This window comes from Mauremys reevesii, linkage group 21 (genome assembly GCF_016161935.1).
Source record: "Mauremys reevesii isolate NIE-2019 linkage group 21, ASM1616193v1, whole genome shotgun sequence".
NCBI lineage: Eukaryota > Metazoa > Chordata > Testudines > Geoemydidae > Mauremys > Mauremys reevesii.
In genome coordinates this window covers 16,104,128-16,124,687 of record NC_052643.1, presented here as the reverse complement: position 1 = coordinate 16,124,687, position 20,560 = coordinate 16,104,128, and the positions used below count along the sequence as shown (strand labels likewise).

The following is a 20,560-nucleotide window of genomic DNA, read 5'->3' as shown; positions in this document are numbered from 1 at the left end:
TCCATAGAGCCACCTTGCTGCACATTCCACCAGGGCTCACGCTTCTCAGCTACCTTCCTGGCTCGCATACCCTTTCGGGGGATGTGTTGTACACCTACCTGGTCCTCGGTCCACACCTTTGCCTCATTGGTCCAAGAGTCCGGAGCTGATGCAGCCTTTGGCTTAGCGGTTGCGTTCTGCAACATCTAACTCCGACCCCACCGCCTACGTAAGGCTTGGGAATCACCTAACTGGAATGCATAGGAGCAATCACTCGAAGAAGAAAAGACGGTTACTCACCGTAGTAACTGTTGTTCTTCGAGATGTGTTGCTCCAATCCATTCCAGACCCGCCCTCCTTCCCCACTGTCGGATTAGCCGGCAAAAAGGAACTGAGGAGCAGACAGGCCGGCTGGGGTATATATCCTGCGCTATAGCGGCACCACTCCAGGGGGCGCCCAGCCGGCCCGCCGGAGTTGCTAGGGTAAAAATCTTCCGTAGAGCCGTGCACGCGCGGCGCGCACACCTAACTGGAATGGATAGGAGCAACACATCTCGAAGAACAACAGTTACTACAGTGAGTAACTGTCTTTTTCAGGAAATGGCCACAGCCATCATAGGGAAGCTGTTACAAAACATGCTGGAATTATTGACGAGAGTGCTGTTCCTCCAAATAGACCATGTCTTATTTTATTGCTGCAATTGCAATGTAGCTTCCGTGCTGCTGCAGATTCCAGGATCTAGACATCAACACAACCAGGTTTATAAAGCAAAAATATTTCACTCAGTGTTCAGGTAAGAAGGATCCAGTGCACAGATTGAAGGGTTTATGCCAGTGTCCATTCATTAATAATCAGACAATGCCCATAGAGCCTTTGTGATACAAGAAAGGGCTAACTAAGGGAGACTCAGAAAATAAATGCCTTCATTTTATTGTAACAGACAGTAACATTAATGGATTCACTAAGGGCTGATTCCTGTTCCCCAAGAGCCAGTTTTGGTGCAGGGAAACTTCACTAGGGCTGCAGCTAGAACGGTGGTGAAAGGGATTTTGCAGAACATCTGGCTTCTTGCATCCTATTCTGTGGGTGGCCATGGGTAATGGATCATCTGGTTCTGGCAATGGAAAGCAACTCAAAGCTAAGAAGGAAAAACTCCTGCCTAGCTAGCCATGTGGACATTTAAAAGGCAGTTCCAAAAGAAGTTGCCGGGAATGCTACATAATGTGTATAGATTTTTATCAAAGCCTTTGCTAGTGCTCCACCTGGTAGACTATTGTTTAAACTGCCCTGTGGGCCCTAGGGCTGAGGGTACAACAAGGGAATGAATAAAGAACTGTTTAAATGAGGAGTGCAAAGAGCTGTTGCAAGAGGAGCTGTGGGAATCATTAGACACCAGGTCCCATGGTATATGAGCTTAGTTACTTTTGTTCCTATTGTGAACATTTTAGACAGAAGAGCAATGCATACTGGGAAAGGTTGAGAAAATTAGTTCAAAGAGTGCATTAAATCAGGATCAGTTAATCCTTGTGATTTGAGCCCAGCAGATTGGGGAGCTCAAATGCAGCAGTGATTATGAAAGTGATCCGCATACTGCATGGGCCAGAGAAGCTAGGATGGGAAATTCATGGAGATCTTGGGAGGAACAAGAATGAAGAAGTCCATCTCGGGGGCAAGGCAGAGAAAAGAAGATTAAACAAGCTGAGGAGCCCCAGCATTTGGTTCCAGGTTCCATTCTATCTTGCTCGTTGTTCTTGTAGTGAAATTACTGCTCTGTATCTCAGTGAACTCAATCCCTCTGTGAACACAGGGGTGAGTCCTCCAAATGACTAAATGAGAACTTTCCCTTTGGCCTCCAGGATCTGATTACAAAACATGGCCTAACTTTCAAACCACTTGTCAGCAAGGATCCCAGTTCAGCGATGCCCTCTCTGGTAAGCACCTGTTAAAAAAAATGGCTGTTAAAAGCCAGGTTTCCATGCAACAAAACAAAACATACACAAAGTAAAATTTCTCCTAAGCCACAACCCAGGGGAACAGCTAGAAACAGTTGCCTAGCAGAGCTGGGTCTTTAACTAAAGGTCGAACTAGAGAGTACTGGGAGCCTGGGGAAGACTTTAAAGTGATTGTTTACTTGAAAAGGGGCCTTCAATGCAGGTTCCACAGTATTCATAGAAAGTGAAGCCCTTTTTAAAAAGCACATGGTAAACTTGGCCCATGCTTACCTCTCCTTCCCCTCCCTGCACTCCTCTTCCCCCTCTATCTCTCTTTTCATTTAACTTTTCTCCCTCTTCAGACAATGACAGACCATCGAGCACTATAGTACTGAGATTTGGACACCCAACTCTCATTATCAGAGGGGTAGCTGTGTTCGTGTGGATCTGTAAAAAGCGACAAAGAGTCCTGTGGCACCTTATAGACTAACAGCCGTATTAGAGCATAAGCTTTCGTGGGTGGCATGCGTCTGACGAAGTGGGTATTCACCCATGAAAGCTTATGCTCCAATACCTCTGTTAGTCTATAAGGTGCCACAGGACTCTGTCGCTTTTTCCAACTCCCATTGACATTCATGGGAATTGGGGATGAAATATTCTTTCCATTGAAGTCAACAGGAGTGTTGCCGCTGGCTTCAACAGAGACAGGATTTCACCCTGGGTGTTTAAATCCTCTAGGTGGCTATGAAAATCCCATCCTATATGACCTGTGGTGCAAATGGCAAACAGCATTAAGGAAAGGAAGCTGGAGCACATGCTTAGCTTTATGGATAAGACCTACCACAAACTGAGTGATTTCAGTTATTCAGGGTTGGAATGATTTAAATCAAAGGAACCTCTTGGTAGCAATCAGGAGCCCATTTGAAGGGATTTTTAGCTGTATTCTTATACATATTTTTGTGATACTTATTATAGCTTGCTAAAAAATAATAGAGAAAATAAGCCAAAATTTATGAACTTTTGGGAGTGTGAAATCCCAGGATAAAAGCTAGAAAGAGGTTCCTTAAAATGCCAATGAATGGGCATTGACTTATCTTTTCTAGTCCACTCTTGCACCTATTTAGTCAATAGCAAAACTCTCATTGATTACAATGGGAGTAGGGTTGGGTTCATATTTTTCTGAGTTGAAATGCTCCTTCACAGAACGTATCCCTAATATCTCACCATTGTCACACTACCTGGCTGTTATATGTGAATGGTATCACCCTCCTAACTGAAGATCTCTGCTGTCTCTCTATTATCTCTTTGGTTTTCTCCAGGAATCTCAGCACAGGGTTTGCTATCTTAGTGGGTAATCTTATTTGGAGATAATCCCATTTACAGGTTATCCCTCCTGCAAAACAATCTTGTTAATAGTTTCCCCCCCAAAGCAAACAAGGATAAGGGCAGCTGCAGGAAGGTTGGTTGTGGAATTAAGGCACAGGAAAGGGTATGTCAACACTGCAAATAAAACCCCATGTCTGCCTGTGCCAGCTGACTCTGGCTCCAGGATCTCGGGCTGTTTCATTGTAGTATAGGCTTCTGGGGTTGGTCTGTAGCCTGAGCTCTGGGACCTTCCCACCTGGCAGGGTCCTAGAGCCCAGTTCCAGCTTGAGCCCAAAATGTCTACACTGCAAGGAAATAGCTGCTTAGCCTGAGCCCCGTGAGACCAAGTCAGTTGGCACAGGCCAGCTACGGGTGTCTAATTGCAGTATAGACATACCTGGAGTCATAGGAGTCCTCGGTTCTGGTTCTAGACTTTGTGTGGCCTTGAGGAAATTACATCTGAGGCAGAGAGATTAAGTGAACAGGCATAGTAATACTCCGCTGTAGGGTTGCCAACTTTCTACTCACACAAAACCAAACACCCTTGCCCTGCTCCTTGTCCCGCCCCTCCTCTGAGGCCCTGCCCCTGCTCACTCCATCCCTGTGTCGCTCGCTCTCACCACCCTCACTTACTCGCTTATTTTCACCAGGCTGGCTCACAGGGCTGGGGTGCAGGAGGGGGTGCGGGCTCTGGGGTGGGACCAGAAATGAGGAGTTCAGAGTGTGGGAGGGGGCTCCCAGCTGAGGCAGTGGGTTGGGATGCGAGAGGGGGTGAGAGCTCTGGGGTGGGGCCAGGGATGAGAGGTTTGGGGTGCAGGAGGGGGCTCTGGACTGGGGCTGAGGGGCTTGGACTATGGGAGGGGGCTCTGAGGTGGGGCAGGGGGTTGGGTGTGGGGAATGTGAGGGCTCTGGCTAGGGGTGCAGACTTTGGGGTGGGGCTGGTGATGAGGAGTTTGGGATGTAGGAGGGTGCTCCAGGCTGGGATCGAGGGGTTTGGCGGGTGGGAGGGGGATCAGGGCTGAGGCTTGGGGTTCGGGCGTGGGGGGGAGGGGGAGGGCTATGGTGTCCCTAGCCTCTGCTTGTCAGAGGGTGGAGATGGATGGCAAGAGAGAGATCACTTGATTACTGTTAGGTTCACTCCCTCTGGGGTACCTGGCATTGGCCACTGTCGGCAGACAGGATACTGGGCAGGATGGACCTTTGGTCTGGCCCAGTATGGCCATTCTTATGTTAGGGTTCTCGCTGGGGGTGCAGGCTCTGGGGTGGGGCTGGGGATGAAGGGTTTGGGGTACAGAAGGGTTCTCTGGGCTGGGATTGAGGGGTTTGGAGGGTGGGAGGGGGATAAGGGCTGGGGTAGGGGGTTGGGGCCCAGGAGGGGTTCAGGAGTGCAGGCTCTGGGCAGCGCCTACCTCAAGCAGCTCCTGGAAGCAGCCGGCATGTCCCCACTTCAGCTCCCACGCAGATGCACTTCCCCATCCACAGGCACCACCGCCCCCAGCTCCTATTGGCCATGGTTCCCAGCCAATAGCTGTGGGGGTGGCACTTGGGGCAGGGGCAGTGTGCAGCGCCCCCTGGCTGCCCCTAGGCATAGGAACTGGAGGGGGGACATCCCTTTTGCTTCCTGGGAGCTCCATGGCATGGAGGCTAACAGGGAGCTTGCCAGCCTCGCTGCACGGCACCACCAACTGGACAGTCAACAGCCCAGTTAGCGGTGCTTACCAGAGCCGCCAGGATCCCTTTTCGACCAGGTGCTCCCATCGAAAACCGGACACCTGGTCGCGCTACTCCTCTGCCAAACAGAAGTGTTGAGAAGCTTAATCCAATCATGCTTGTGAAGTGCTTTGTCATCACTGGATTGAAGGAGCTATAGATACAGAAACCATTATTGTTGTTACTACTGAACTACTCCTCACAGCCCTAGACATGGGAGCTGAGACCCAGTGCCAGGTGAGTGCGGTGAGAGAAACTTGCACTGCCTCAGATCCTGCTCTACCTGTTTTATGAAGAAATAAAGGACATCACTCTCCAGTCTAATCAATCTAATCTCAAAATCCATTGAGGAATGTAAAAAAAATAATAATGTTTAATAGCAACCAGGCATAAATATCAAGGCAAATGTCTAAGAGCTTCATTTAGCAGAAAAGTCTGGTTAGTTACTTGGGGGAACTTTTTCTGGAAGGCAAATCAAACAATCATGCAGCAAAGAAAGAAGCATGTATCATTCTTTACATAGTGCCATAAATGTGCATTAGACAGACAAGGTGGGTGGGATCTCTCACCTATTGGGCCAGACAAGGTTTCGAGCTTACACAGAGCTTTTCAGACCTGAAGAAAGCTTGTCTCACTCACCAACAGAAGTTGGTCCAGTCCAATAAAAGATATTACCTCATCCGCCTTGTCTCCCTAATATCCTGGGACCAAAACAGCTAACATGTTTAGTGGTAACAATACTGCAAACATAAATGTGCACGGAATTTAACAAACAAATGTGCATGACATTTAGCAGATAAATATAGACAACATGGCCCCTACTCGGAAGGGTGTACAGTAATGGATAGTAGCCTGCTCCTTGTAAAGGGACTACTCCCAGTAGTAAAAGTGTACAGAATCAGTCCCTAGGGCCCTATTCTTAGAATGAGTTCTGCACAGCCACAAGGCTCCTTCCACATGGAGCTTATTGTAGGATTGAGGCCTATGTATGAAAATTCTTGTCACAGCTATGTACAGCTTGTGAACAGTACCATATTCTGGTACAAAGGGCATTGATGAGATGTTGACAGTTAACATTACAGGGTGATTTAAAAAAAAAAAGCCTGTTTTTATGCTATCTGGAAAATGGGAAAATGTAAAAAAACCAAAAACTTCTAAGGATATATAAAGGCTTAAAAGGGCTGTAAAATCCACGTTTAACATTAAGAACAAATTCAGTTTTAGAGTATCCAGGTGTGCCTGAAATTTTTTTATTTTCACAGTTCTAAAGTCTGAAGATTTCTGACAAGGTGTGTGTGTGTGTGTGTGTGTGTGTGTGTGTGTGTGTGTGTGTCCGGCCTTTGGCCAAAACCCACAAATTTTTGGATTTGGAGTTTAATTTTTCAGTGAAAAGTCAAAATTTTCAACAGAAATAAGCTACTTTACACAAACATTTTTATTTAGCCAAAAATGCAATTTTCCATTAAAAACTGTTCTGATGGAAAATTTTGGACCATCCTAAAATCTTAAACTCACCCAACTCTCAACCAGGAATTTCTAAACAGGACAAATGATCCATTAACAAAACAGAGACACTGTACTCAAACTGGCATTAATCACTCCCCATCTCAACAACAATAAATAATTGATCTCCACAGACAAACACAAACTAAAAAGGAAAACCACTGTCAAGCTGTATGATTAGTTATTTGTCCAGAAGCCTTTAACTTCAAAGTAGCTGAACAGATTTGTTTCAGATTTTGTAATAAATTCCCTTTTAAACTTAACTATTGTAATGTGGGTTCCACAATTGGAGTGAGGACATTTTTACCTCAGAATTCTAACGTCTGAAAAACAGGGAGTTTAGATATTTTTTTCACATCTCAGCTCCTGTACTGCAAGGGACATACCAACACATCCCTTAGCTACTAAAGCCCAACAACAGAGCTATAATATTGCCTCTGTGTGTTTAAAATGAGTTATGCTGATATATTACTGATGCATATCATGCTAATCCAGCAGAACATAAAGACCATTGTATTTTCTGTAACTTCTACCACGCTGGTACCAGTAGGGATTTGCATTGGTAATATAACAGCAGCAAAGCAACCCTGAGAAGTGTTAGATATGTCCTTTTTTTTTTTTTAAACTAAGGACCCAATCCTGCAAATAACTAAAATTCCCACTGACTTCAAGGAGAATCTAAGCCTCAGAACCTCCCAGAAATGACACAGCATCATGGAGGTTTGAGATCTAAGGATGTTGTTCATTTCCCCATTTTAAAAAATGCTAGCATATAATACAGTGACTGTCTCAAACACTTGAGTTTACAATAGTGTTACTGCAGTATTTTTTTGTTTGTTTGTTTTGAGGGTTGATTGTGTACATATTTTATTTACTTTGGATTCAACCATTCCAATTCTTTTATTTAATACAATTAACAAGTTACATTTTCCCACCTCTTCCTTTTGATTTCCTTAATCCTGTGGATTTTGGGTTACCATCATAATGTAACGAAAATAAAAGCACTTTCATAAGTTAAAAGAATAGTTAAGAATTATTTTTAAATATGATTTTATTCCTATCTGCTTTACTAATAACATCATAGACAATTAGAATTTTAAAGAGAGAATGTACTTTTCACCCTTTAAAATATTGGCTTACTTTTTTCACTTCACTCAGTTTGCATGATTAAAATAGACTGGTCAGTTTCATTTTCTTGGTCTCATATGCTAGTACAGTGGTTCTCAACCAGGGGTATGCAGAGGTCTTCCAGGGGTACATCAGCTCATCTAGATACTTGCCTAATTTTACAACAGGCTACATAAAAACTACTAGTGAAGTCAGTACAAACTTAAATTTCATACAGACCATGACTTGTTTATACTGCTCTATATACTGAAATGTAAGTAACATATTTTTATTCCAATTTATTTATTTTATAATTATATGGTAAAAATGAAAAAGTAAACAAATTTTCAGTAATAGTGTGGCTGTGACACTTTTTTATTTTTATATCTGATTTTGTAAGCAAGTAGTTTTTAAGTGAGGTGTAATGTGTGGATACACAAGACAAATCAAACTCCTGAAAGGGTACAGTAGTCTGGAAAGGTTGAGAGGCGCTGTATTAGTGCAAGGGAGTTTAATTCTCTGCAAGAAACAGTTTTCATATAAATAAATAAATAAATAAATGAAACAAATCTTTCCAGTCATTTTTGTAAAACTACCCCCCTCCAAAAATTAACATGGGTGCCTCAGCTAAGAGCACTGTGTTGCTTTTACTAATATGCATCAGTCAGCATATATGCATGTGAGTACATCATAGCTCTGTGACATTTGGTTGCCGTGTTGCTATTTATTATTTATTAAGCTCTGTCAGCATGAACACTTGCAGTGCTGTTGTGGCTCATTTATTTTTTTTTCTCATTGGCATGCATGCATGAGTGGGTGGTGTGGTATGGGTTTTAAACACACGCTGCCTCTGAAAGGCACTTGAACCCTGATGAAAGCAGTGGCATGTCGGGCTGATGGGGGTGGGGGAACTCCCTTTTTTCTAAATGTGAAAATTCATAATATAGCTTTCAGGTTTTGAAGTCCTGCCCATCTTATGTTTGTACCATGCTAGCGAAAATTGTCTTCCGAAATGGTAGTCAAGAATTATTCTGGCACAGTGCCTCTGTGCATTTGTCGACTGAATTGTCTTTCTGAGAACCACACTTGCTCAAACTCAGCTAGAGACTTAGGACTGGTTTACATTACCACTCAAGTCAATGTAACTTATGTCACTCAGGGGTGTGGAAAAGTGACATAAATTACATCGACCTAAGCGCTGTCCACACCAGCACTACGTCGACGGGAGACACCAATGTAGCGCTCTAGTGTAGACTTGCCCTCAGTCCATGCAAACACTACAGACTGCTCTGTCGGTCAGGGAGGTGAAGAGGTGTGATCCCTGAACAGCAGAGCTGTGCTTGACAGAAGTCCCTAGTGTAGATGCAGCTATACCAACAAAACTAATGGTGGTTTCTACTATGCTGGCACAGACCGCAGCTTTGCCAGTATAATTGTGTTCCCATTATGGGCATTTTGCTGATATAATATACAAAAAATTTTATACTGGGTAAGTGTTCATAGTGAAGACATGACCTGAATATTAGAACTGAGTGCAGCATAAAAGCCTAGAGAGAGAGATTTTAAACGGCTCCAAAACCTGGCTAAAAATCAGCGGGTGAAATCCCGTCCCTATTGAAGTCAGTGGGAATTTCACCACTGACTTTGGTGGGCCCAGAATGTCACTCAGTTACCCCAGTTCTGCCGTTGCAGTCCTTACTCAAGCAAAACTCCCACTGCATTCAGTTAGAGTTTTGCCCAAGTTCATAGTGTGGACAGGATCTAAACTACACTTCTGGATTGTCTATACCACCTGTTCTGATCAAGTTTGATGTAGAGATTTTACAAATATCCAGACCCAAATTGTGTCTGTGGCTACTATAAAGCAGCACCACAACCTGGGATATTTCCAGAGGGGAAGAAATATCTTGTCTTCAGCACTCCTGAGCTTCCCCCTAGGGCTGTTGAGTTGAAGCATTTGTGTGAGGCTACAAATCATGTTAAAGCCATATTAGGATGTAACCTGGACAGACAGGGCCTAAATGTATTCTGTGCTGTTCTGCATTTAGAGAGGTGGTGAGGGAAATCTGCTGGAGAGGAAGTTGAACTTCCTGTATGGGAGTTGTACTGGAGCCTCCCCTGAATTCAAGACAATGCAGCAAAGGCCTCAGATATGAATCACTGGAGTACAAGGCACACAGGACTTGATTGCCTGCCAGAAATGCCCTTCTGAGTCCCTAACTGTGGTTGGGGAGTTATGTGTTTGTAAATTCATGTCCAACTTGTATCATATTTGGACTCTTATCAGCTGACTCTTTCTCCACCCCTGCAAATGAGAAGAAACTCCCCCTGCCTAGTTTCATTTCTGTGAATGTTGCTTCTGATTTGTGAAGAGGCTAATTTGGGCATCTGGGTTATAATGGGCACATGTATAAATGACTGCCCAGGCTGAGCTATGAGAAACAGGAACTAAATGGCCTACTTGCAGGATCAGGGCCTAAGTAGGCAAGTAACATACAGTACAAGGCTGTGGTCAGAGAGATGTGTCAAATGTACATGATTGTTATATACCTGGATTATTTTGCAAATTTATTTTTCATAATTATGCATAGGTGAAGTAAGTGCTGAACTATGCCCTCATGAAGTGGCTGATTTCTTGTCATGGTGCCTTAAAAATGCAGTACTTCATAGTACAGTGATTCCTTACAGATCAGTACAAGGAAGATCATCCACGCGTAAGAGATCACAGAGATATTTATATGTGAGATGCTCAAAGGAGGGAATGAGTATGGTTTTTATCCTTACGGTATGGTAACACACACGGCTGCTTGGTTATACTATCATTGAGTCACACCTACAATTCACACTAAAAAGTAAGGGCTAAGATCTGGTTTATGATTGACTCTTGTGGGAGCAAAATCAAGCCCTGAAGAAATATAGTTTTCTCCAGTGTGTAGAGTCACAGAAATTCAAGATGGGAAAACCTGTCCAATTTCCAGGCCGGAACAGCATTGATCCCTAATCGTTTTTGTTACTCCAAGCAATTTCTTGGACCCATCAAAAATCCGATCGCTTTCATAAGGGATATTTATATAGCACCTTCCACTCAGAAGCATTGCAAAGTGCTTTGTAGCTCATATGCATTTGCTTTTTCTATTTTCAAATGTTTCATTCATTTCTGAATGATGAAACAGCAGAAGTGGAAGTCTCTCTCTCTCTCTCTCTCTCATCTCTCCACCCATTGTCTGTTTCCTCTTGCAAGTCCTCTCACCAGAGGGACATGAATTAGCAACACACTGAACCAGACCCTGAAATCACAAGGCTGTGTTGAACTCTCACTGTATGAGCTGATGCAATGTCAGCCTTAGTGGTGCAATAAAAAATATTGCATAGCTAGCACTGGCAAAGCACAGAATTGAGCAGCTCTGTTTGTGAAGTTAAACAGTGTGATTAATTATCTGTCTCATGTCACATTTCCCATGAACCACTTTCCACAGCTGTTTATTACACCACCATGTTCAAGAGAAATACCACAGAATACCACAGTTACACCAGACCTGTGAGGTATAGTAAATACTCTATAAGAGCATTATATCACTCTAGTTGATAAATAGGTGGCAATGAAACTTTAATTGAAAAGTTCCTCAACAAAGCATTTTAGCTGGGGGAATGGAAAGGGAATAAAGCACAAAAGACTCATTCAGTCAAACCAAAGGTATTCTAACTTATTAATTTTTGCATTACAGTAACACCTAGAGGCCCCAGCAGAGATCAGGACCCATCGTTCTAGGCTCTGTACAGACACACAGTGAGAGACAGCCTTTGCCCCAAATCACCTACTGTCTAAATAGACAAGACAGTCAAAGGGCAAGAGAAATGAGATATTATTATCCCCACTTTACAGTTGGAGTACAGAGGCCTGGAGAGGGGAAGTGATTTGTCATGAGGTTATACAAATAGCTTGTGGAAGAGCTCAGAATTGAACGCAGGTCTGCTGAGTGCCAAGATAGGGTCTTAACTGCAAGACCATCCTTCCTGTTAATAGTAATGTCTTCTCCTGGGATGTTTTGTCTTCTGGCTCTATTTTTTAGAGTGTAAGCTCATCAGGGCAGTCTTAATTGCTACCTGTACAGTGCCAAGGACAACACATAATAAATAACAGCGTGTGATGCTGTCCACGGTTATGTAATGAAAGACTCTCTTGTAGGGAAGGAAGTGTAGTATGGTGGTTAGAGCATGGGACTGGGAGCCAGGAGTTTGGAGCCATTTTCCCAGCTTTGTCATGGATTTACTTGTGACACTGGGTAAATTACTTAAGTCCTTTGTGACTCTGTCTCCCATTTGTACAGTTAGGATAAACAACTGATTCATGCGGTATAGGGGGTTTGTTATGAATTAGGGTTCATAAAGTATTTAGAAATACTCGGATGACGTTGTGGAAATTAAAAGTATTGAAATATCTAACAGGCAGGTGGCGGTAGAGAAGAAGCTAGGCTTGGAATCTGATGTGAAAATTTCCCTGATTTCTTATAGGGTCCAAAATCCATTTGTGTGGCAAGAGCCAGCAAAAAGGCTGTGAATCACTGAAGCACAAAATTTTGAGGGCTTAAGTGAGACTTGAGTGATGCACAGGTCTTGGCCCCCTGCACAGCGTGAATTTCACCCAAATGATGTATTTGAGGTTTTTTTGCATCAAGAAAAATGAAAATAAAGAGTCTTTGGCCCTTGGAGTTTCATGTTATATCCTGGTACAAAGAACTTTACCTGATATCACTAGCAGGGCCGGCGGTAGGGCACCAGGATTTGGGGGGGGCGGCAATTCGGCGGCAGGGGGTCCTTCCGCGCTCTGGGTCTTCGGTGACAATTCTGCAGTGGGTCCTTCACTCGGTCCGGGACCCGCTGCCGAAGTGCCCCAAAGACCGGGAGCGCGGAAGGACCCCCGCCTAGGGCGCCAAAAACCCTGGCGCCGCTCCTGATTGCTAGTAGCAAATATGAGGTTAAAACAGAGTGAAGGGTCAGGCTTGCCTTTTTACAAATCGACAAAATTGTAAAAATGATCAAACTGAATGAATTTAGCCACTCTCTCTCCCTCTATCTGCAATACAATCCTCCATGTACTTTACAATGAAAAATAACAGAACAGATATTTCCTTCTTTCCTTCCCATATTTCACATGACCCATCTCCACTGAATTTCAAAATCTCAGCACCAGAGCCATGTACAGACACAGTTGTGGAGATTACTGTAGATAGTTCTCAAGGCTGTTTGTTGTTTGATGTGTGTATGTGAGTCAGCAGAAAGTTCCTAGTCTGACTGGTAAAGCTTTCCTGGGATTGGGGTCTCTTCCTCCTGCCCATCTCATGAGAGAATGAGCACCAGTGTCTGTTGGCACTTTGTGGCTGAGCTCTATATCCAGGAGCAGGAATGCATGTTTAGTAATGGGTTCTGCTACTAACATCAGCAGTAAACAAAGAATATATGCAAGATGAAAGCATTCTTAACCTTTGAGGCTAGGACAAGAAGCAATGGGCTTAAACTGCAGCAAGGGAGGTTTAGATTGGACATTAGGAAAAACTTCCTAACTGTCAGGGTGGTTAAGCACTGGAATAAATTGCCTAGGGAGGTTGTGGAATCTCCATCATTGGGGATTTTTAAGAGCAGGTTGGTCAAACACCTGTCAGGGATGGTCTGGATAATACTTAGTCCTGCTGTGAGTGCAGGGGACTGGACTAGGTGACCTTTTGAGGTCCCTTCAATTCTATGATTATTACGTTGCAAGGCTGCTGAAATGGGCAGCTTCATTGAGGTGAGTGCCAGCATGGTCTGGCCCTGAAACTAGATTGAACTATTGTATGTTTCATAGGGTTGCCAGGTGTCTGGTTTTCAACCAGAAGGTCTGGTCGAAAAGGGACTCTGGCAGCTACGGTCAGCAATGCCGACTGGGCCATTAAAAGTCCAGCCGCACAGTGGGACCCGGGGCTAAGGCAGGCTCCCTACCTGCCCTGGTTCCATGTGGCTCCCGGAAGCAGCCACCAGGTCTCTGGGGCCCCTAGGTGCATGGGCAGCCAGGGAGGCGCCGCCCGCTGCCCCCGCCCAAGTGTCAGCTCCACTGAACCACGATCAATGGGCGCTGCAGGGGCAGTGCCTGCGGGTGCAAGAGCAGTGTGCGGAGCCTCCCTGGCCACCCATGCACCTAGCAGCTGTTTCCTGGGAGCCGCGGTAAGCACCGCCAGGGTCCCACACCACAATCCCCTGCCCCAGCCCAGAGAGTCCCTTCCTGCACCCAAACTCCCGCCCAGAGCCTGCACCCCATCCACACCCTAACCCCCTCCCCCAGCCCTGATCCCTCTGCTGCACCCCAAACTCCTCATCCCTGGCCCCACCACAGAGCCCGCACCCCCAGCCGGACCCGTCACACCCCTCCTGCACTCCAACCCCCTGCCCCACCTGCACCCAAACTCCCTCCCGGAGCTCGCACCCCCACTAGGGTGACCAGATGTCCTGATTTTATAGGGACAGTCCCGATTTTTGGGTCTTTTTCTTATATAGGCTCCTATTACCCCCCACCCCCTGTCCCGATTTTTCACACTTGCTGTCTGGTCACTCTAACCTCCCCCACACACACCCCAACCCCCGGCCACAGACCTGAGCCCCCTACTGCACCCCAAACCACAGAGCCTGCATCCCCAGCCAGAGCCCTCATCCTCCTTCCACACCCCAACCCTCTGCCCTAGCCCGGTGAAAGTGAGTGAGGGTGGGAGAGAGTGAGCGACAGAGGGAGAAGGGATGGAGCAAGTGGGGCCAGGGCCTCAGGCAGGGGGTGGGGATGGGGGCAGGATGTTCAGTTTTGTGCAATTAGAAAGTTGGCAACCCTAATGTTTCAGGGTGCTTTGGGAACTCTAAAAACAAGCCACTTTTGTGTTATCATAGATGGTTAGTACTTAGAATAGAAGAAAGCCAGGATACCTATAAGGCCAGTCAAGGAGGGCTGAAGAACCCCAGAAAGAGAGCTGTGAGCAACACCAAGAGGGAATAGATGAAGTTGTGTGAAGCAAAGAAAAGACTCTAATGGTGTCCTTCCAAGATCTGGGAAAATGCATTGTTGCAGCTGTACGAAGAGCAGAAAAGAAGTTGAGACTGGGTTCTCAGACTACCACACCAGTGCAGCTGTGCTCCTGTAGCGTTTCTAGTACTGTAGTGTTTCTAAGCTGGTGCGAGTGGCAGTAGCTATGTTGAGAAGCTCTCCTGCCGACATAGTGCTGTCTACACCAGCGCTTTGGTTGGTATAACTTACTTCACTCACGGGGGGAACGGGGGCTTATTCACACTTGTGAGCGACTTAAATTATACTGAAGTAATTTCTAGTGTAGACAAGCTCTAAGGTGTGGAGCTGTGGACAGATCAAGGACACCAATATTCAACAGTCACAGGTAGCTGCTGCTTCAACATGGTAACATTTGATGATACCTCAGACTCTCTGCTGAGAAATGCAACTTGCCATCTCTCCGTTACGGATGTTAGATTTGCACTTGCTCTCAGATGGTGCCAATACATGTGAAAAGAGGAAGTGAGGTAGAGATGCAGGCAAGCAACTGGGTGCAACATTATCAGTCAGAGGATATTTCCCAGGCTGGACCATGTTTATAATAAACACAGAGATGCTCACTGAGTTCTAAGCAACAAATGGGACTCTTGGAAAAGGGAGATGACTAAGTGGAGAGGCAGGTGCTGTATCTGGGATTTGGCTAGCATATATGGTCCAAGAAAGAGACTAAACTGAGTGGTGAGGAACTTGGATTGGTGGCTTCATCACAGCAGGGAAAGTACTTCTTTAATCTGCCCACATTACAGTAAGGGGAGTTTACTTCAGATTTATTTACATAGTGTAAAGGAGATCAGAATGTAGCTTATTGTCTACACCACTCCTACAGTTTCTTTCTTTCTTTCTTTCTTTCTTTCAGAACACTTTACAGTGTGTTGGCCAGCTGTGCTTGTCTGAGGCCTAGTCCACACCTCAGACTTAGGTCAACCGCGCTACATCGCTCACAGGTGTGAAAAATTCATACCCCATAGAGATGTAGTTAAGGTGACCTAATCCCCAGCATAGACATTGTTACGTTGACAGAAGAATTCTTCTATCTACCTAGCTGCTGCCTCTCAAGGGGGTTCATTTACTACACCAATGGAAAAACCCCATTCATCGCGGTAGCGAGCATCTATACTACAGTGGCCTTGTGCATGTTATGTAACAACACCATTTCACTGCGGATAGCTCTGAGGTGGAACATGGCAGTCTTCTTTGCTAGTGGAACAACACAGGCTTGTCTTTCTATTTATTCTGGTAAGTGAAAAAATTACTTCTTTATATGAATCTTGTCAAAGTCTGGCTGGCCCTTAAAAGGGAGTCAGGCTTAGCTTCACTCGTGATGCAACAATTGTCCCCCAATTGGGTAAGGGTCATAAGGCCTACAGAGATAGAACTCAGCTGGGAAGGAGGGGATGTTAGAAAGAAGGTTGGGTGTTCTTGCTCTTGGGAAGGGGCTGATAGGAGTCAGGTGGAAGAAGAACTGGGGAAAGCCACATAGAGAGAGTTAGCTCCTGCCGTGGGCCCTGAAATAGGGACAAGATTGCAGGGGAGGCAGCCTTGAGTGTTGGTGTTCAGTTGAGGAATGGAACATCAGGGAAACTTTGGCCAATGTACATGGCAGAGGGACATTGCTGGCATATATCACGTTGGTAGATGTGCAGGTGAACGCGCTCCTGATGGCGTGGCTGATGTGATTAGGTCCTATGATGGTGTCACTTGAATAGATATGTGGACAATATCATTTAATGCCCTGTTTAGACCTCTAGTGTTTGGAGAAAGCTACATACTTGCCAGACTGCTTCAGTCCATTACAGGACCAAGTGGATATGGCTACAGTGAGGAGCTGGGAGTTGAGGGCCCTGGATTCAAGCCCTGCCCTTGACTGGCTACTCCTGGGGGAATTCTGTATCACTGCTCATTTGCAGAATTCATGTCCCCCATAGATTCCTTTGCTTCCCCATAGAAAAATGACTTCTGATAGGGAAGCCTGCAATAGCGATCATGTGCCCCTCCCCGGCAGTGCAGGCAGGTTGGTTCAGGCGCTCGGAGCAGCCAGTAGAGACATAAATCACCACTAGGATGGGGTGGTGGGGCCTGGGCAGTCAGGTGTGTGTGTGACAGAGAGACACTGTCCCTCTTGTTTGCTATTGCAGCACGCTTGGCATGGAGAGGCAGGGCTTTAGGGTGTTTCTGAGGATGTAGGCATGGGGCAGAGCAGAATATAGCAGCCTGCCTGCTTAATGAATTGTTTCCATTGTCTTTGTGAATTCCCCCAGGAATATAAAACAGGTATAAAAGTTTTAAGGCTCCTTTACATTGCCAAAGTGGTGTAAGGGACAGTATGGCCTTATAAATGCTTATGATGCTTTAGTGATTAGAACTGATCTAAATTTTTTGACTGAAAAAAATTCCTATGAAAATGAGCTCCGTGAACTGTTTGATACTGACCTTTCTGGAGATGGTCAGTAACCAATATAAAGTGTGAATTTGATTCCCCAGTCCTCACTTGCTGTTCAGTTGCCTATGATGTAACACTGAGCATATGGCTGCATATATTTGTTGACTAATCATAGAATTGTAGGGCTGGAAGGGACCTCGAGAGGTCATCTAGTCCAGTCCCTGCGCTCATGGCAGGACTAAGTATTATCTAGACCATCCCTGACAGGTGTTTGTCTAACCTGCTCTTAAAAATCCCCAATGACTCAGATTCCACAACCTCCCTAGGCAATTTATTCCAGTGCTTAACCACCCTGAAGTTAGGAAGTTAATTATCTAGACCATAACAAGAAATAAAGGTTCAAACCTAGCTACATTACTGTTAGACAAAGAGGACTTGGGGATATTCTCCATCCATTGTATTGTAGTTTAATTAAATTACCAAAATAATTGAGACTAGCATGATTATATTGCATTATTTTGACAAAATATGCAGAATTTTAAAATATTGTGTGCAGGATTTTTAATATTTTGGTGCAGAATTCCCACAGGAGTAACTGCCTCTGGGTTTTTAGGTGGGTCATTGCACATCTCTCACTTGGTTTAGCCCTCTCTAAATGGGGGTGATAATATTTACCTCCTCACAGTCAGTCTGGGAGTGAGGTAGTAGTCACAAATTCATGCAGATATTTTTTCACGGGTGTTTCTCTCTGACCCTTCGTTTATCTGTAGCTGTTTCTCTCTCTATTCCCCTTTTCACTCTCTTCCTGATGCAGAACGTGAATCCAACATCTTTTTGAGACTATTCAAAATGGGGCAAACCAAGTCTTCTCCCTAATTACCACATGGAGCAACCCTAACTAGCCAAACCTCAGTTATGCTTAACTCTCTTTCCGCCCCCCGACTCCCATCACATCCTCTGCTACAATCACTTACTCTGAAAATCCCCTTGATTACCCAGGCAAAGCGTTCAGCGTCCTCGCCCCCCAGGCCATTTGGATAACTGAGCATGAGCTGTGCTGTGAAGAGACATCCGCTCCTCTCTAGCTTGCCCTGGTGTGGCTGTCTCCCTCCAAGGCAGGATGTTTATCTCACAGTACAGACTGGGGGCTCCTGCTCAGCTGCTTTTCACCTTCAGGGATGCAGATTCCCCTGTGATGAAAGCATTACTAAAGTGTGGCAGAGGCAAGAGGAAGAATGCAGCTTTCTGGAGGTCCTCTGTCAGGGGCAGAAATTTCACAATACCCTTCAAAATACTTCATTAAATAAATCACTCCTCAGGGTAGCAACTGAATGGCTGTAGCTCGACTTTCATGCTTAGGCACACTGATGCCATCTTGTGGAAAAACAATGGGATAACAGTGATTGTGTATATACAAGGAAGGATTGTTCTCAGGTCCATGCATGGCTTATTTATTTTTAGGGCCTTCTGGCTGGTTAGTAGCACTAATGCTGCTAGTCTAGTGTCAATAAAAGGAGCTGTTGTGGCCTTCATAGCTACACAGCTATCTTCTACCTCTTCTCAGAGTTCTGAACATTCCTCTGGGCTTCACACCTTCCCTCTCTGCTTGTGCTGTGGCAACTGTCTTTCCAATTTGGGGGACACATTTTCTGGAGGAGCTGCTGCAGTGCAAACAGCAGCACTTCCTATCCCAAGGGCCTGAACAGAGCTGTAGAGGCCCCAGCACCAGCTAGACTGAACTCCCATGCGGCAGGGTGGAACACTAGCCACAGAGGCTACTGAGCAATCCAGTAGATTATATATCACAGAGCAAGGGCTCAGAGCCCTCAGAAAAAGACAGATAAACCAGATACACAAGTTGAGTGAGGAGTGTGTTTGGATCCAGATCTGCATTAGTCTAGAGTCTAGTTCAGATTTTAGGCTGAATCTCAGGAGATTCGAGCCCCAAAATGTCAGCAATCTCACTTGATCAGCTGCTATCACAAAATACAAGCCATCTGGTTAGGCAAGTTACCGCTGCTCCTGGGCCTGCCTTTGAACTTCTCTCCCCTCAGCTTCTTTCCTCTTCCTGTAGTTAGTCATGTTGTGTGATAAGGGGGTTAGACACCTGGATTCTGGGGGCTATTACTCACCCTCACAAGTTGTTTCCGTTTGTTTGGGTCTCTCCATTCTCTGTGCATCTCTATTAGCCAGATGTTCTGACACAAGCTTTGCTGCTGCTTTGGATGTCCTTACCCTCCTCTCCCTGCCTCCCGCTTCTTTCAATTCTGCTCCCTGATTCTGAATAATATAACAACTTAGATCTATGACTGCCTCTCCTTGCCTTCTCTAATCAAATCATGTCCTCTATAAGCCTTCTAAACATGGTTTTCAGTAACCAATTTGCTTAGAAATTAACTTGCAAAAGCCCTGCAGGGATTTTTGCAAGCACAAAAAGTGAGGATGGCTTGGTGCACCCCAGAGCTGCGTTTTATTCAGAGTATTCCCCTACCCCTCCAGTGACTCCTGTAAGATAGGCTGTTGTTGCCTTTTTGCAAGGCAATAATGTCTTACAGACTTTTAGAACAGAGATAAATTCAAACCTCAAATCTCAGATGGGGACACTCTTCAAGTTTACATTTGTGGCTGTACTATGTAAATAAGAATAGGTGAGATTAAAGCTGTAGACTCTGTAGAGGAACATGGGACAAATCTAAGAACAGAACAAGGAATGTTTCAGATGTCCTGTGTATTCAGTGTATAATGTTCCATTTCAAAGTATGTTACTATTTCCATATGCACTGGGAACCAGGTACCTACCATCTAGAATCCTAAATGAAGGAATAAAGAAAGCACAAATATAAAGTCTTAAAAGGGAAAGAAAGCTGAATGCATCTCTTCCTCTTAGCTTTCCCCTGCCTCCCAGGATGACATACTTTGTACACTAAGGGCAGATACTCATTTGGTCTAAGTTGTCATAGCTCCATGGTTACAGTTGCTGTAAACAGAATGAGAGTACAACTGTCTGGGGTGTTCTTAGACACGCTTTATGTTAAGGATCAATATATAGTTTATAAAAGGTTAATAAGTGATTAACCATTTATTAAAATATCTATTGATGGTTACAGATTCCTTACTACTATAACCTTTAAGTGAGGTACTTATATGGCACCAGCATCATAGTATTTGAGTGCTTCACAATCTTTAATGTATTTATCCTCACAACAACATTTTACTGCTGGAGAGGAGTCTCACAAATTAAGTGACTTGCCCAAAGTCACACAGCCTGTGGCAGAGCAGTGAAGTTAATGTGGGTTTCCCAAGTTCCAGGGTACACCTTAACCGCTGAACCATATATAATCAGCCTTCTGATGCATTGAAACCCATCTATAATGCATTACTGTTCATGTCTGTAGCAGACGTATAACATCTATTAATCATTAATAAACCTCTGAATAGAACCTTCATATGAAGCATGACTGCTTCCTCTAAGTGTTCATAACACACCCCTTTCTGTAGTA

The 20,560-nt window shown here is 44.8% G+C and overlaps 1 protein-coding gene and 1 long non-coding RNA gene across 36 annotated transcripts in view; one reads left to right on the top strand and one right to left on the bottom strand.

Annotated features, from left to right (window-relative positions):
• CALML6 (calmodulin like 6) overlaps positions 1–20,560 on the top strand; it is a 235,833-nt gene that overhangs the window by 135,694 nt on the left and 79,579 nt on the right. For 19 of the 33 annotated variants that reach the window (XM_039509211.1, XM_039509212.1, XM_039509194.1 and 16 more), the window contains one exon: positions 1,837–1,911. The exons of 8 other annotated variants lie outside the window; for them this stretch is intronic. In XM_039509211.1, coding sequence (XP_039365145.1) covers positions 1,900–1,911 — 12 coding nt within the window. In that variant the 5' untranslated portion in view covers positions 1,837–1,899. Of the gene's footprint in view, positions 1–1,836; positions 1,912–15,536; positions 15,625–15,722; positions 15,917–20,560 lie in introns of those variants that run through there. 6 more of the 33 variants (XM_039509203.1, XM_039509200.1, XM_039509207.1 and 3 more) reach the window with 3 other exon arrangements.
• LOC120387876 lies at positions 771–19,971 on the bottom strand. Of its 3 annotated transcripts, none has more exons than XR_005590397.1 (4): positions 19,860–19,957; positions 19,193–19,340; positions 4,996–5,140; positions 771–1,919 (listed from the first exon to the last, which is right to left on the bottom strand). It is a non-coding gene; the product is annotated as an uncharacterized LOC120387876 (long non-coding RNA). The 3 variants fall into 3 exon arrangements; XR_005590396.1 differs by lacking the exon at positions 19,860–19,957 and adding an exon at positions 19,643–19,837; XR_005590398.1 differs by lacking the exon at positions 19,193–19,340 and having other exon boundaries at positions 19,860–19,971.